General features: G+C 53.4%; 1 protein-coding gene across 1 annotated transcript in view; it reads right to left on the reverse strand.

The window, feature by feature from the left end:
* Positions 1–13,305, reverse strand: part of OSBP2 (oxysterol binding protein 2) — a 119,804-nt gene that overhangs the window by 23,885 nt on the left and 82,614 nt on the right. The window contains 1 exon segment of the mRNA XM_037375990.1: positions 11,519–11,769. Coding sequence (XP_037231887.1) covers positions 11,519–11,769 — 251 coding nt within the window.

The following is a 13,305-nucleotide window of genomic DNA, read 5'->3' on the forward strand; positions in this document are numbered from 1 at the left end:
CCAGCAATCCCGGAGGGATGCAACCAGCTGCCTCGGACCAGTCCTGGTGCAGATTAAGGTGAGGGCAAGGGACACAAACCTGCCCCAAACTCCAGCATCCCAGGTCACCACTCATTCACTTCATTAACCCCTGGCTTGGTGATTCAAAGGTGCAAACAACTGCAACAGCCAAGCAGAGCAACACCTCGAAATCCAGCTTATAAAACCCTTATGGAGTGGCAGCTAAATTTAGTTACAGCTGAACCTGATCTGGGTGGTAAGCAAGAGACAGCCACAAATCCACATTACGCTGGTGCAGGGACACAGGCCATCCTCACAAAGGTCAGCAGGCAAGAGCCTGCTTTATGAATGTACCACAAAGGAGAACATAGCCCCCAGTTTGCAGGATGAAAGCAAAAGAAAAGCAATTTCCTAGTGAGCTATATGGCTGCGGTGTCGAGGCAATGCACATCTAAAGATACAGCCTTCATACAGATATCTCCATCATCATCTGCAGTTTACTCACCCTACAGCTCTCCTGCAGCACCAGGAAGACCAAGTCATACCCCATACACCCACATCCCCCCAAGCCATCACTACCGTGAAGCAGCTGTATTTAAGCAGTGCCTGGATGCAGGTGGGGTTCGGACAGCACCAACATTTGCTCCACTCCTGCAGAACAGGGCAGCTCCTACCCCCAGCCCAGCCAGGCAGGGACAGGGCACAGCAGTGCTGTGCATGCAGGGCTTTCAGGGAGCCACCTGCTAACACCCCGGAGCAGGGTCTATCACGAGGGAAGTCACCTGCTTTCAGTGCCTCCTAGAGAAAAAGGTGATTTCTTCCTCCCATTCTACTGCACCTACACAAACTTTATCTGCTGCCCTCCTCAAAAGTCTCCTCATGAGCAAGGAGAGGGACCGGCAGAGGATGCTGCGCCCATCCCCACCCAGCATCCCATCCCAGCAGAAGAATGCTTTTAATCCTCCAGCACCCTAGCTGATGCCTCCTCACATACAGGGGAGATGGCAGGGTACAGGAGGTGGCACAACATGCCCCAACTTTTGCCACAGGGCCAGAGCTGGATAGAGTCCCAAAGTCCAACTGCCAGCCTTGCAGCCCAGAGGCCGTACCATTCCTCAGCATCATCAGGGTCAGAGAGCAGTGGCCAAGATGTTCTCCTTCGCCACAAGCAAGCCTGCTTGAAAACAATCAAGACGAAGGTAAGGGTAGGAAGCAGGGCTGCTTAGTCACCCCTGAATGTCCCAAACAGTGCTTACCCCTCGTCATCTTGGCAATTCTGGCAGGTCACCAATGACTGAAGATAAAAGCAAGTTCCATCCATCTGCAGTACAGGTCCAAGGTCCCAGAGGAGTCCAGCATTACCTGCAACCAGGTGGCAGGAGGGACAGAGGTGGCTTCTCTTTCTCCCAGTTGCTGGAACAAGTTGTAGCAGGTCCTAATTCAGTGTTGGATGATGGTGCTGTAAATCACTTGTCAAGACAAGGAGGCACGGCCAAGGTGGTCAAAAGAGCATGTTTTCATGGAAAAACACCATTGAGACTCCTCCAAATTCCCATGGAGGAAGAGGCAAGGTGCCATCAAGATCCTGCTGGGCAGCAGGAGGCGAGATGTGGTGCCACCAGCTCTGTGGTCTGTCCCCATGCTCAGCAGCCGCTGCCATGATGGGCAAATTTAGCACTTTTCACACATTTGTCATGGCAAATATACCAGATTTCACAGCTTGCTGCAGGCTAACAGGAACACTGTTAACAGTCCGTGGATTATCTATGCTGCTGAAAATGATCACCTGAGGTCACCCGCACCCTGCCAAGGTGGTGATGGTGTCACACACCTGTGGGCACCTCTGCAGAGCAGCAGTGCTTCTGGGTTCCTCAACGAGAGCAGTCAAAAATAGGTATAAGGGATAAAGAAATTAGGTTAATTAGCTTGAAAGTGTAAATGGTCACATCGAGGTATGCCAGATTTCTGCGCAGGGGTCTGAACCACAGGGGATGACAACTTCTCAGGAGGCCTAGCAAGGCTAAGCATTTTACCACCTCCAGCACGATGCTGATGGATGCCGAGAGAACGTGCTCAAACCTGTAGTCCCACCTGCCCTGAGCATCCCGAAGGAACAGCTCTGCAAATCTAACCTTGGGGAGGAAAAAACCTACCAGGAAGTGCCTGCTGTTCTGGGAGTGACATCTCCTGCTCCTCAACCAGACCCTTCCTTTGCCTGCATGGGACAAGGAGCACTTCATCACCCAGGAGTGACATGAGAGAAGGCAACTGCCAGATGCATTCAATCATCTCTTTTTCAACAGTGAATTATGCAGCAAGAGGCATCACTTCATTCATGAGGGGAAATAGTGCCTTGCCTTTTTGCATGCATCTGGTGCCTCAGAGATAAGTGCTCCCTTCCTTCCTGGAGTCATCAAAACCCTGGGACACATCTGTGCTGCTGCTTACTGCATAACAGCTCCCCCAGGGAAGGGCAATTTCTGATCCTCTTTTTAGCTCTGACCGCATTCACACCGTGTCAGCAATCCAGGTGCATGGCACAGCATAAAAATGAGTTGTTTGGATTCAAAGCGGTGAGATACACAGAGCGTTTGGACCGAGACAGGGTTAATTTGTCCTTACACTCCACCAAAATACTCTTGAGCAGAAAGCAAAAGGGAAAACACAAGGATGAAGCTGACCTGAATCCCAAATCATCTCACACCAACAGTCAGATCGCAACAAGACGTGGTTTTGAGCATAGTCATCTGCCGCAACAGCGAAGGTACCCACAGACGTGCCGGTGGCCCAAGGCCAGGCTGGCTGGACACCACCAAAGCAGCAGCACAGGGAAACATCCAGATCAACACAGACAGCTTAAATAATGGCAAATCTGTCCCAAATTCTTGGAGTGACCCTCAGCTGGCTCAAGATCATCCCAGCTGTCTGAAGCAGGAGGATGCAGACACACCGAGAGCTGCTTCTCCCTGGGGCAGGGCTGAGGAGAGCCTGAAAGAAGGTGTTGAGCTGAGCCTCATCAGGTCACACCACCACAAAAAAAAAAAAAAATAAAGTGGCATTCCATAAAAACCTGTGAGGGCAGCAGATGTGAGTTCAACACAGAAAATCATCCTACTCCTTACTGCCTTTCTTTCCATACTTAAGTGTTACATTGGAAGGAGCTTTACATCCAGGCAAAAACGGGTGCTACAGAAATGCATGGATATAGAAAAGCCCGTTAGTGCCCCAAGGGGGAGTGGGAAGATGCCAGAGCAGAGCAGGCTCCAGCCCACCTCTTGGTGACCTGCTGCTCACACTGCACGTCGCCAATGCCAGCATCTCAGCAAGACCTCCAACGCTCACCCAAGGTGCTCACAAAACCACTGATGATCCTGTTCCAGGTGGCACCGTGCACCCCAGCAGCACCGGTTTCTCTCTGGGGACTGTGGATTCCCTCAGAGTCAGAGATGTCCAAGATGGAGATGTCCATACTCAGCTGGGAGTCGGATCTGGTCTCCTCGTCACATCTCTGGGGGTTTTACTACCTTATCATGTTATTATGGGCCATCTGCCTAAATGATACAAAGACACCAGCATTTTCCTCCATGAAGCAGGTTCAGCACTGCTTAGCCAGCCACACACACCTTGCCCTGGGTGTAGTTCCTCAAAAGAGGACCTCACCCAAGGGTCCAAAGCAGCAGAGGCAGTCCGGGGCCCGCGCTGGCACCACGGCCAGACTGATTGCAGCAAGCACCATTACAGACATGTAATCCACCTCACGCAACAAAGAAAGGATCAGTGTTAAACAGTGGCAAATCTGCCAGCCCAGCTATGTTAACAGGTTCTAATCCCGTACCCATGCAGCCTTTACGTAGGCGACTGAATCTGCAACCATCGCATACTTGGCACGATAAAAGGAAATTTTCATTGTGGCTCTGAGAAGCAGAATAAACCAACGCTGCCCGTGGGTTACAGACCAAAGTGATGCCAGCCAGGAGCTGTGGGCCAGCAAACACACAGGGTCTGGTTTCCAAAGCATCGCTCCCTGGTGGAAAAACAACTGAGGCATTTGCTGGATGCTTCGGCATTCGGTACTACCCCTTCCACCCCAAGCCTCGCTGAGCAGCACACAGCAGCCTCCGCTGGCCATGCCAGAGGGTTTGTCAGGGCACCACAGCATGCCAAGGATGCACCAGGACCAGCATAGAAGATGCAGCTGGAGCTGAGGTGGGGAGCTGAGACTTCATGCTGGGACCTCCTGCTGTAGAGCAGCCAGCCCAGGATCGTGCACTTTCACTGGTCTCCTTCGGCAATGCTTAACATCTTCAGCTTTTCCTTTTAATGCTCTTGCCCACCCAGCCAGCAGCAGGGCCTCTCTCCTTGCACCAAAAATCAGCTCCCAGGGAAGCTCCCAGCATCAGCTCTTCCCCGGCCAGGAGGTATCTCCAAAGTGGCTGCTGTAGTTCCATCCTTCCTCTTCGCTTGCCCAAACCACCAAAACCCACTACAGCAGTGTGGGGACCCTGGCAAAGCAGAAGAGCCAACACCAAGAGAGCAGCCAGCCCCTGCTTTTAGCACACCTGGAGGCCTGACCCTGGCTCTGGTGGGCTTGGAGAGCTCTGTCCTGCAAACGGCTCTCATAAAGAGACATTTATGAGGCTCTCGCTGGCAGCTTCATTTCTCATCTGCCCAATGGAGCGAACTCCAGGCTGGAAGAGCATCTGTCCCCAATCGCATGGCAGGCGGCCGCAGTGGCAGCGAGCAGCTGGCATTGCCCACGGGCAGCTCCAGCCCTGGGACATGGAGGAAGCTGCTTCGGTTTGTACCTCAATTTCAGCCTCATGCAATGCCTCTGCAGCCCGCTCTGCTGTACAAAAGGTGGTGCAGGAGCAGTGGCTGCCATCAGCAGCTTCTCTGCAGGCAGCACCTCTCTATTCCACCAGTCTCCCAGTGCCATAACTTCCTCTGGGTAAATCCACAGAAAAGCCGTGCTGCCATTTCAATGTCTTCTCCTTCAACAGACACTGGAGGAAGAAGCTGGAGAGAAGCACCTTGGTGCATCAGCCCAAGTAAAAGGCGAACACAACCCTTACGATACCAGGAGCAGAACTCCACAAGGGATTAACCAAGCGACACTTTGCTGTGTGCCCTCCCCAGGTCCCCATCCTGCCCCAACGCACCAGTAACCACCAGGCACAGACACGTGGCAGCTACCCGTGTGCTGTGGGCAACTGCCAGAGGATCACACAAGGTACGGGCAGGGCTCACCCGGTGACAGCACAGTGTTTTAACATCAGAGGCAATGCCTGGCTGGGCTGTCTCACGGTTCAGCAGAGCTGCTGATCAACATCAGGCACTGCTGACAGTGCAATCCCCATCTACAACGTGCTAAGCCCACCAACATGCAGCCCTGCTGATCCAGCAGCCGCCTGAGCAAAAATGCTGGAAAGACTCCACTGAAAGCTGCAACAGAGAAGTTATCGCACTCAGCCAAAAAAACAGGAGGACAGAGCTGTGAGAGACATCATCAGGTACTGGTAACGGATACGTCCCCCTTCCTCTTGCACAAGGCTCCGAGGGGAGCCCCAGCAGAGAGTCTGAAGCCTTCTGAGGGTCAGACGAACACTATGAGGAGGAAGAGGAGGAGGAGGGGGAGAAGGAAAAGTGAGAAGCCCCAAGACATGGTGAGGATAAAGCAAGTTGTCTGCAGGAGCACCAGCTGAAAGCCCTGGCCAGCATGGAGGTCCCATAGACGCACGTGAGGTCTAAGCAGCCACACACATAATATAATCTGGCTGGAAGGACTCAGCAACCATGGGGAATGATGATGAAGGGAGCTGGAGGAAGGCGCCGCCTGTCTGGATGGATCTGATCAGAGATACCCTCACACCTCTAAATTTAAAAAAGCAATAAAGGATGCTCCAAAGAAAGTCACAGCAGCTTTGAGCACAGGGGCCAGGCTCTGCATCTAAACAACCCCTGGACCCCAGTCCCACTCTAACAGCTGTGCAGGCAGGGACAGAACCCAGGGTGACACCCACCACCTTCCACCACCTCCCCTGGGTAACAGCAAGCACCCACCAGTTACTTATTCATCAGCGCAGTGCATCCACAGCAAAACCACCCCAGGACATGCAGACCCCTCGCTGCAGCCTTCTCATCTGACAAGGATTAGGGCTGGGTTAAAGATTTAATCCCAAGGCTGGGGGTTTTCTGGGTCAGTGACATCGTTTGCAATGCACTGATTAGTGTGCATGTTGTTAGCATAGCACAGATAATTAACACGGGCTGCATTACCTGCAAGAACAAGCTCCCTCTTCACAATCACCATTGCAATAGTCACAGGGAAGAGAAAGCCAGCCCCGCTGCAGGGTTTTGCTCTGATTTGAGGCAACAGAGCATCTGCCTGGGGCCATCGAGGGCAGTGGCGGGAGGCAATCCCTGCCACTAACGACGTAAATCCGGAGGCTGAAGCTGGAGCTTGTTTGGTGCATTGCCTGAATTAGCCCCTGTAGTATAAGGATGCACAGGGTGGAGGCTCCTCCAGCCCCACTGGCTGTATTGGGAGCAGCCCCGCGGGCTGCTGTTCTCTCCCTGCTCAGCCTCTTTGCCCCAGCTGCCTGGAGTACTATGAAGAAGAGTTCGGGTCAGTCAGCCTCCCTGTGTCGTGATGGGTTTGGGGGACCCTGAGGGACAGCATCGCACGCCCACCCTGTGCCAGCAGCTGGCTCTGCGCTGGGACCTGGCCAGGTTTGCACAGGCAGCATCACCCCCAACCATGCGGTCGCCCCAGGGAAGAGATCCCGGGGACTCAGTTTCCTACCAGCTTTAAGCAGTTTTGCAAGCACACACAGACACATACGGCAGTTAACCTATCACTAAAATAAACCATTAGAAATCACACACTGGGCTGGAGGCTGCTCTGGTGAACCTGATGCTGCTCAGAGCACATACTCAACATCAGTCCGGTTTAACATGGCAACAATTTCAGGAGTACGGATTAATCACAGCAGCATCCCTATGGGAGACTCGGCACTTCACAAAAAGAGCAGTGAAACTGGGCCCTGGGAGGGCAGAGGAATGGCTCTGGGGAAGCACATCTTGCTCCAGCACAGGCACCCAGGAGGTCTCCAAATAAATAATTGAGCAGCTGTAATCACCCCAGCTCCAGCACTCAGACCTTCTACAACTCACCCAGGAGTGGATGCCTCCACTGGGCAAATGCCACTCAGTCTCCAGGAGCCACGCATGGCCACAGGGAGAAGCTGGCTACTCCTCAAGCCACCAGCTCATGGTACAGGGCCACCCCATAACTACTGCTGAGCCAGAGCACAGCCCCAGAGGGCTCCACAGACAGAAATGCTGCCAGGGCTGGAGGATAGAGCCTCTGGAATGCTGCTGGGCATCCCGGAGAGGCTTAAACAAACAACCCACAGCCACCTTCCCCAGGGATGAAGCAGCACATATCATTATCGATCTCGCTTCTGGTTCCAGCACTGTGTTGCACATACTTAAAACCCCTCCCTACAGGTTCAGAGGGGCGAAGGATGCTCTTTGCTGGTGTGTTGGGATGCCAGTACTCCAAATGGATCTGTTCCCACAGGAAAGGAAAACGTGGGTGGGGAAGTCAGCCTGCCTCAAAGTGGGTGCCAGCATCCTCTGCATGACAGGCTTGGGTGGCCACCAGCACAGTGGCCTCTCATAAGAGCAGTCATGGAGTCCTTCATGTCCCTGAAACGGCCTGCTCCTTGCCAGCCTGTGCAGGGCTCCCTTCTCGCAAAACCTTGCCTGCTCAGTATCTCCCACCTCGCACCACACCTCTGCCCTGGCTGCCTCTCTCATCCCTCCTTGCCTGGGCTGCACCACCCAGCAGAGTCTTCTTCCACCTCCGCTCCTCATAAACTTCTAGGGAAAATGCCGACTAACCCAGGAACAACAAACCAAGCCCAAGCCCTGCTGCTCTCCTAGCTCACATCCCTTAAGGGAGCACAAAGCAAGCCAGGAGAACAGCTACTGCACGCTCGCATACAGTTTGGCTGCCTCTGAGCTTCACTGTAGCAAACCCCATTCCCATTAAAAAACCATTTCTAGCACCACCCACAGCCCTGTGAGCTCTTCCTGACGCCCAAACTGGCTTCCTCAGCATATCCACATGGCCTTCCTGCCTGCTGTCTGCTGCTAAATTACGAGACAGGAGCCTTCCCTGCTCTTTGGATGAGTCTACGCAATACAGCGCAGCGCTCTTCATCTCTCTTCCTCTAATTACCCCCTTAATTTGTGGCTTCTTGTTTTCACACACCTCCCACTCCTCCCCCATGGCAGACTGACTTGCTTTTTTGTGTCTCCCCCTCGTTGCTCCTCACAGCCCCACTGACACCAGGCATCTTGGTCCCAGCAAGGCCGAACTCTGCCACGAGTCTCACCTGGCATGGTGTTACATGAGATCTCCAGGCACAGATGGGGGCAGAGCAAACAGGTGGCTCGCAGAGGTCTGGCCCTAAATTTAAGCCCTGCAGCAGTCAGCACCTCTGTATTTTAGATCCTCACCTGTAATGCAAAGGTCCAGCATATCCCACTATGTCTCGGCCAAAACATTCCTCCATCATTCTGAGCATCACCAGCCCAGGGACAGCCCGAGCCACTTTCTCCTCCCAATCTCCAGAGGAGAAGCACCCAGAGCATTCAGCAAGGAGGTCACCTTTGCAGTGAAGCTCTTTCATTTACATATATATTTATTTATTTCTACTTGCTTGTAGCCACTCCTCAGACATTTACATAATTGGATCACACACAGCTGGATGAAAACCACAAGCACTGGCCCTGGAGCATCCATCCCTTCACACTGCAGGCAGCAAAGCCCAGCCCTGCCCTGTCCCTTGCCTGCCAGCTGGGGAACACCAGCCACACAGATCCCAGCAGCCAGAAGCAAGACCTAAGCACATAGCCCCAGGCTGCTCCTGTGAGCCCAGCACTGCTCAGTAAAAGGGCAGTAAAAAAAAAAAAAAAAAAAAATAATCAAAAAGGGCAGACAGCTCCTGGGGGTTTGTTGTAGCTGGCGGGTCACAGGTCCAAACCCCCCTAAATCGCTCCAGCATGCAACTGAAAAAGAAGTGAACGCAGCGCAATCTCGGCAACAATCGAGCAGCACTGCATGTCACCATCCTCAGCCAGCCAAGGCATGGACGTGAGCCACAGCGTCTCCTGCAAAAGCCAATCTCTGCTGCCCCAGCAGAGGCGATGCCCTGGGAGGCAGGATTTGGCTGTGCCGGGTGGAGCGGATCAGCAAGGTTTGGTGCTACAGCCAGGGCAGAGCGTGGACGTGCAGTATCCACATGCCGGCAACAGCCTGTCACTGCTAGCTCAGTCCTCTCTGGGGAATAGCTGGCAAATAAGGGTGGTTTAATTGCTCCTGCAAGGCACTACCAGCACCTCAAAATCACCTTGTGCTCCCGTGAGATGTGTGGCCCTGAGAAGCCTGCAGGGATCGCGGTGGGCAGGGGCAGGGTGTATTTTCACCTACTGCCAGGAGATGGCTTGACTCCATGTGCTTCCCTGTAGCGATGTTTTGTCTTTCAATACGGGAGATTTTGGGACCTTTGCATTGCACAGAGCAACCCCCCCACTCCACGAGACTCCCTGGGCAGGGTGCACGCAGCAGTTGCAGAAGGCATCACCCCATACTGAAAAAGGTAAATCAAGGTGCAAAAATCTGTGCAGGAAAAGGCGACAGCAGAGCTGGGAGCACCACCCCACCATGATGGGGTCGTCAGGCTGTCGGACCCCTTCCCTCCTGGTCCCCCAGACCTGTTCACCATCCTCTTGCCTTTCTAATCCATCCCCTGCAAAGTATCACTGCTTCCTTCGGTGTCAGCATCCCCTGCCCACAGTTCTATCTGAAACGACAGGCTCAGCAGGAAGCTGTGACAGCCGTAACCAAACCCCTGGAGCTGCCACTCTGCTCCCATCCTGCTTCTTCCATGTTTCAGCCCTTCCCCTTCAGACATCTCCTCAAGATGCTCAGCCACAAGCTGAAGTACAAAAGGATGCTATTAAAAACAGACCTTTGACACCCACCTGAAAACAAAGGCTTCACTCCCTCCTTGGCCCCTCTCACCTGCTCAGTGTTTTGGACAAACCACCTTTCTACCATTTTTTCCCTGCACAACAGTTTTCATGCTATTTTCCACCATCCAGACAGCCTAGCTGAAGCTTTCATCATGTCACAACCACCACAACCTCCTCCTCTCTGGGCTGGACATAGCCAATATTGCTCTGCTCATCTCTTCCCAAAAGGCTGCCAGAGAAATCCTCTCCCCAGCAATTCCTTGCCCACATCCCATCACTAGTCTGCCTCCTAACAGCAAACCTTGGCAGCACTGAGGGCTCCACCATCACCTCCCACCGCTCGCAACACTGCCATCCCCACTCCAAAAACTTTGACAAACTCTCCACGGGGAGTGTGCTGCACGGGCACCCCCAAAGCTGCTCCAAAACACAAAACACCGTCTCAGGAAACCCTTTCCCCCCATGGCTACAAAATCCTGAGTGGAGACTGGGAGGATGCTGCAACCGCAGGGCTCCCAAGTACCCTCCAGCTCCCATTGAAGATGATTATTATTTTTTAAAAGCCCACATAAAAGAACACACGACCTCCTTTTGCCCAGGGCTGGAACAGCACAACGACAGCACTGCTCCATTCACAATTCCCCGAGCTCTGCCTTCACATATGATTCCAGCTCTGTTAGGTTTTTGGGCTGTTGTTGTTTGTTGGGGTTGGGTTTTTTTTGCTTTAAATATTTCACTTAGTTTTCCTCTCTCTTCCCCTCCCCAGAGAATATAAGGCTCCCCAAGAAGGGTCATCTCCCTGCGATGGAGGCAGATTCACCCCACAAACAGAAGCTGTCCAAAAAATAATCAGAAAGCATCATCACACTGCACAAGGCAGGGAGCAGCGTTGGTGCCAGTACACGCTTCACAACGTCTAACCAGCCGGGCTGGAAGAACACAGCCAGCACAAGACAGCTCTCGGACCCTGCCAGGGTTAAATTCCCCCATCGTGTAAAACACAAGCAGCTTTACAGAACTCAGTGAGGATGTGGGTCTGCCTCTGCAGCAGGCAATGGGCTCCGAATTGCTGTGCCAGTCACAAAACCACCCCCAGGAACAGCAGAAAGCCCCTCTGCACTCCAAACCGCCTCATTACCCAGCTTTACATCCAAAACATCCTATTTTGGAGCAGAAAGCACACTATAAAATGTAACAGACCTATATCTCAGGTCTCCCTCACGCGCGCCCATGCCCGCTTCCCAGGCTGCAGCTTCCCAACTTCCCACCCCCACGCCGTGGTGCTGAGCCGGCACCGAGCCCCAAGCCGTGCCCCAGCCCCGTGAGCCAACACACAGCTCCTGCAGAGAGCCGGTGCACAGGGAGTAAACGGGGCCGTGCCAGGGGGAAGAAGGACAATGGAGGAAGAGGAGGAGAAAACACACTTCTCCCTCTGCCTCTTCAAAACCGCGGTGCCTCAGCCGGCAGCACTTACGTTGATCATAGCATTGGAGGTGATGCGGAAGAGCGTGGCTCGTTCATTCACCGCCTTGATCTTCTCACCGCTCTCGGCTGGCAGCTTCAGGTTCTCCAGCTCGCTGAGCGAGCGCTGCAGGGCCGCCCCATGCTTCGCGATCAGGTCATTGCAAGTGCTCAGATCCTCCAGCTTACTCGAAAGGGTTTTCAGCGTGCCATGCAGCTCGCTCTTGTCTGACTGCGAGGCGGGCTCCTCATCGCCCGAGTCATCTGCAAAGGGAGGGATGGAGAAAAAACAGTTTCCATGGTTACCCCCGGACCGTACTAACCACCATGGCAGCGGGCAGGGGGACCTCCTGCCTCCTCCCGCACGCAGGCAGCTCTGTCAGGGCTGGGGGTCATGGCCACCACGCTCCCCAGGAGCAGAGCATGGTGTGGAGCGGCAATGTGGGAGCACCACCCTGAGCCCCAAGGCATCTGAAGGACTCCTGTGGCTGTCACCAGGATTTGGTTCAGGGCTACTAAGGCTGAGTGATGGGGGGTGGCATGGGGGGTGGCATGCTGGTGCTACTGGCAAGGGTCACATGCCAAACCTCCCTTTTCCACAGTGTCAACTCACCCTGCACCAGAAGTGAAACTCACAGGAGCTCTGCAAGGTCTGCTTTGGGCAGGATAAACTATTTCACCCAAGGGAAAGGTCACAAAGACACAGGGGGGAGTAATAGCCTTTATCCAAAACCATCATCACATCTTCAGAAAGCAGAAAACTCCGTGATCAGCATCTCAGGTACAGCAGAAATGGTTATTCCTGCAATTTCAGAACACCTGGATGTCTTAAAACCAGAAAACCAACTGAAAACCAACCAAAAACCAAGCAGTGAGTATAAAGCAGCATTTCTTCTCATCATCCCACCACTCCCCCAGGGAAGGCAGAGGAGGTGAATCGCTCTGAGGGGCAGCATTGCCCCAAGTAAATACAAAACACAAGAGCAGAGCAGGTCCTGCACAGCACCTGCACCCCATCCTTAGGTTTAAATTTTATCAAAGGTTTCTCCAGGTACACCCCAAAACCACCAAGGCAGCAGAGCAGGGAGCAGCCCCTTAATTTCCCCTCCCTCAAACATCAGTCTCTGGATTAAAAAGAGATGGGGACCAGCAAAACTTGCCTGGCAGCTTCTGGGTGAACCAGGGCAGGTATGAGGATCTCCTCCAAGTCAGCCAGGCTGAAAGACATTGCAATGCTGCAAAGCACAGACCTCGGGGATGCCTCACTTACAAGGGGTGCAGCACATCCCCTTTCTGGGCTGCAAGGAAAGGAGAAAAGCCCATAGTTCACTGTTGTGTGGGTGCTTGGGTTTTATTCCTGGCTCATTTATAAGACCTTTGGAAATGCTCTAGATACAGAGAGTGATGTTCAGCCATCACACTTGTGGCTATGAAGCTACCCAGAAAGTATCTCATGGGACAAAGAAGTGTAGCCCGGGGATAAGATTTATCCTACACAGCAGGATCTACCCCAGCTGCCCTGCTGGGGCAATCAAAGCCCTGCTGGGAAACAGGGCACAGAGCAGAATGCAAGTGGCTCATGAAGCACCAGGGCGGCATCTCCCAACACAACCATTTGGTCTGTCCACCACCCAGCCCCAAGCATCCACAGCACACAAATCTCTGACAAACACAAGGAGCTGCTGTTAAAGCCAGGAGACAATACAGTTTGTGGCCACCAAGGACAAAGGACTATCAGAGCCAGCATTCTCAGCACCCATGGGAAACCAACCAAGACCTTCCTGAGGAAGATGAACAGCC

Source organism: Falco rusticolus, chromosome 1, assembly GCF_015220075.1.
Source record: "Falco rusticolus isolate bFalRus1 chromosome 1, bFalRus1.pri, whole genome shotgun sequence".
Taxonomy (NCBI): domain Eukaryota; kingdom Metazoa; phylum Chordata; class Aves; order Falconiformes; family Falconidae; genus Falco; species Falco rusticolus.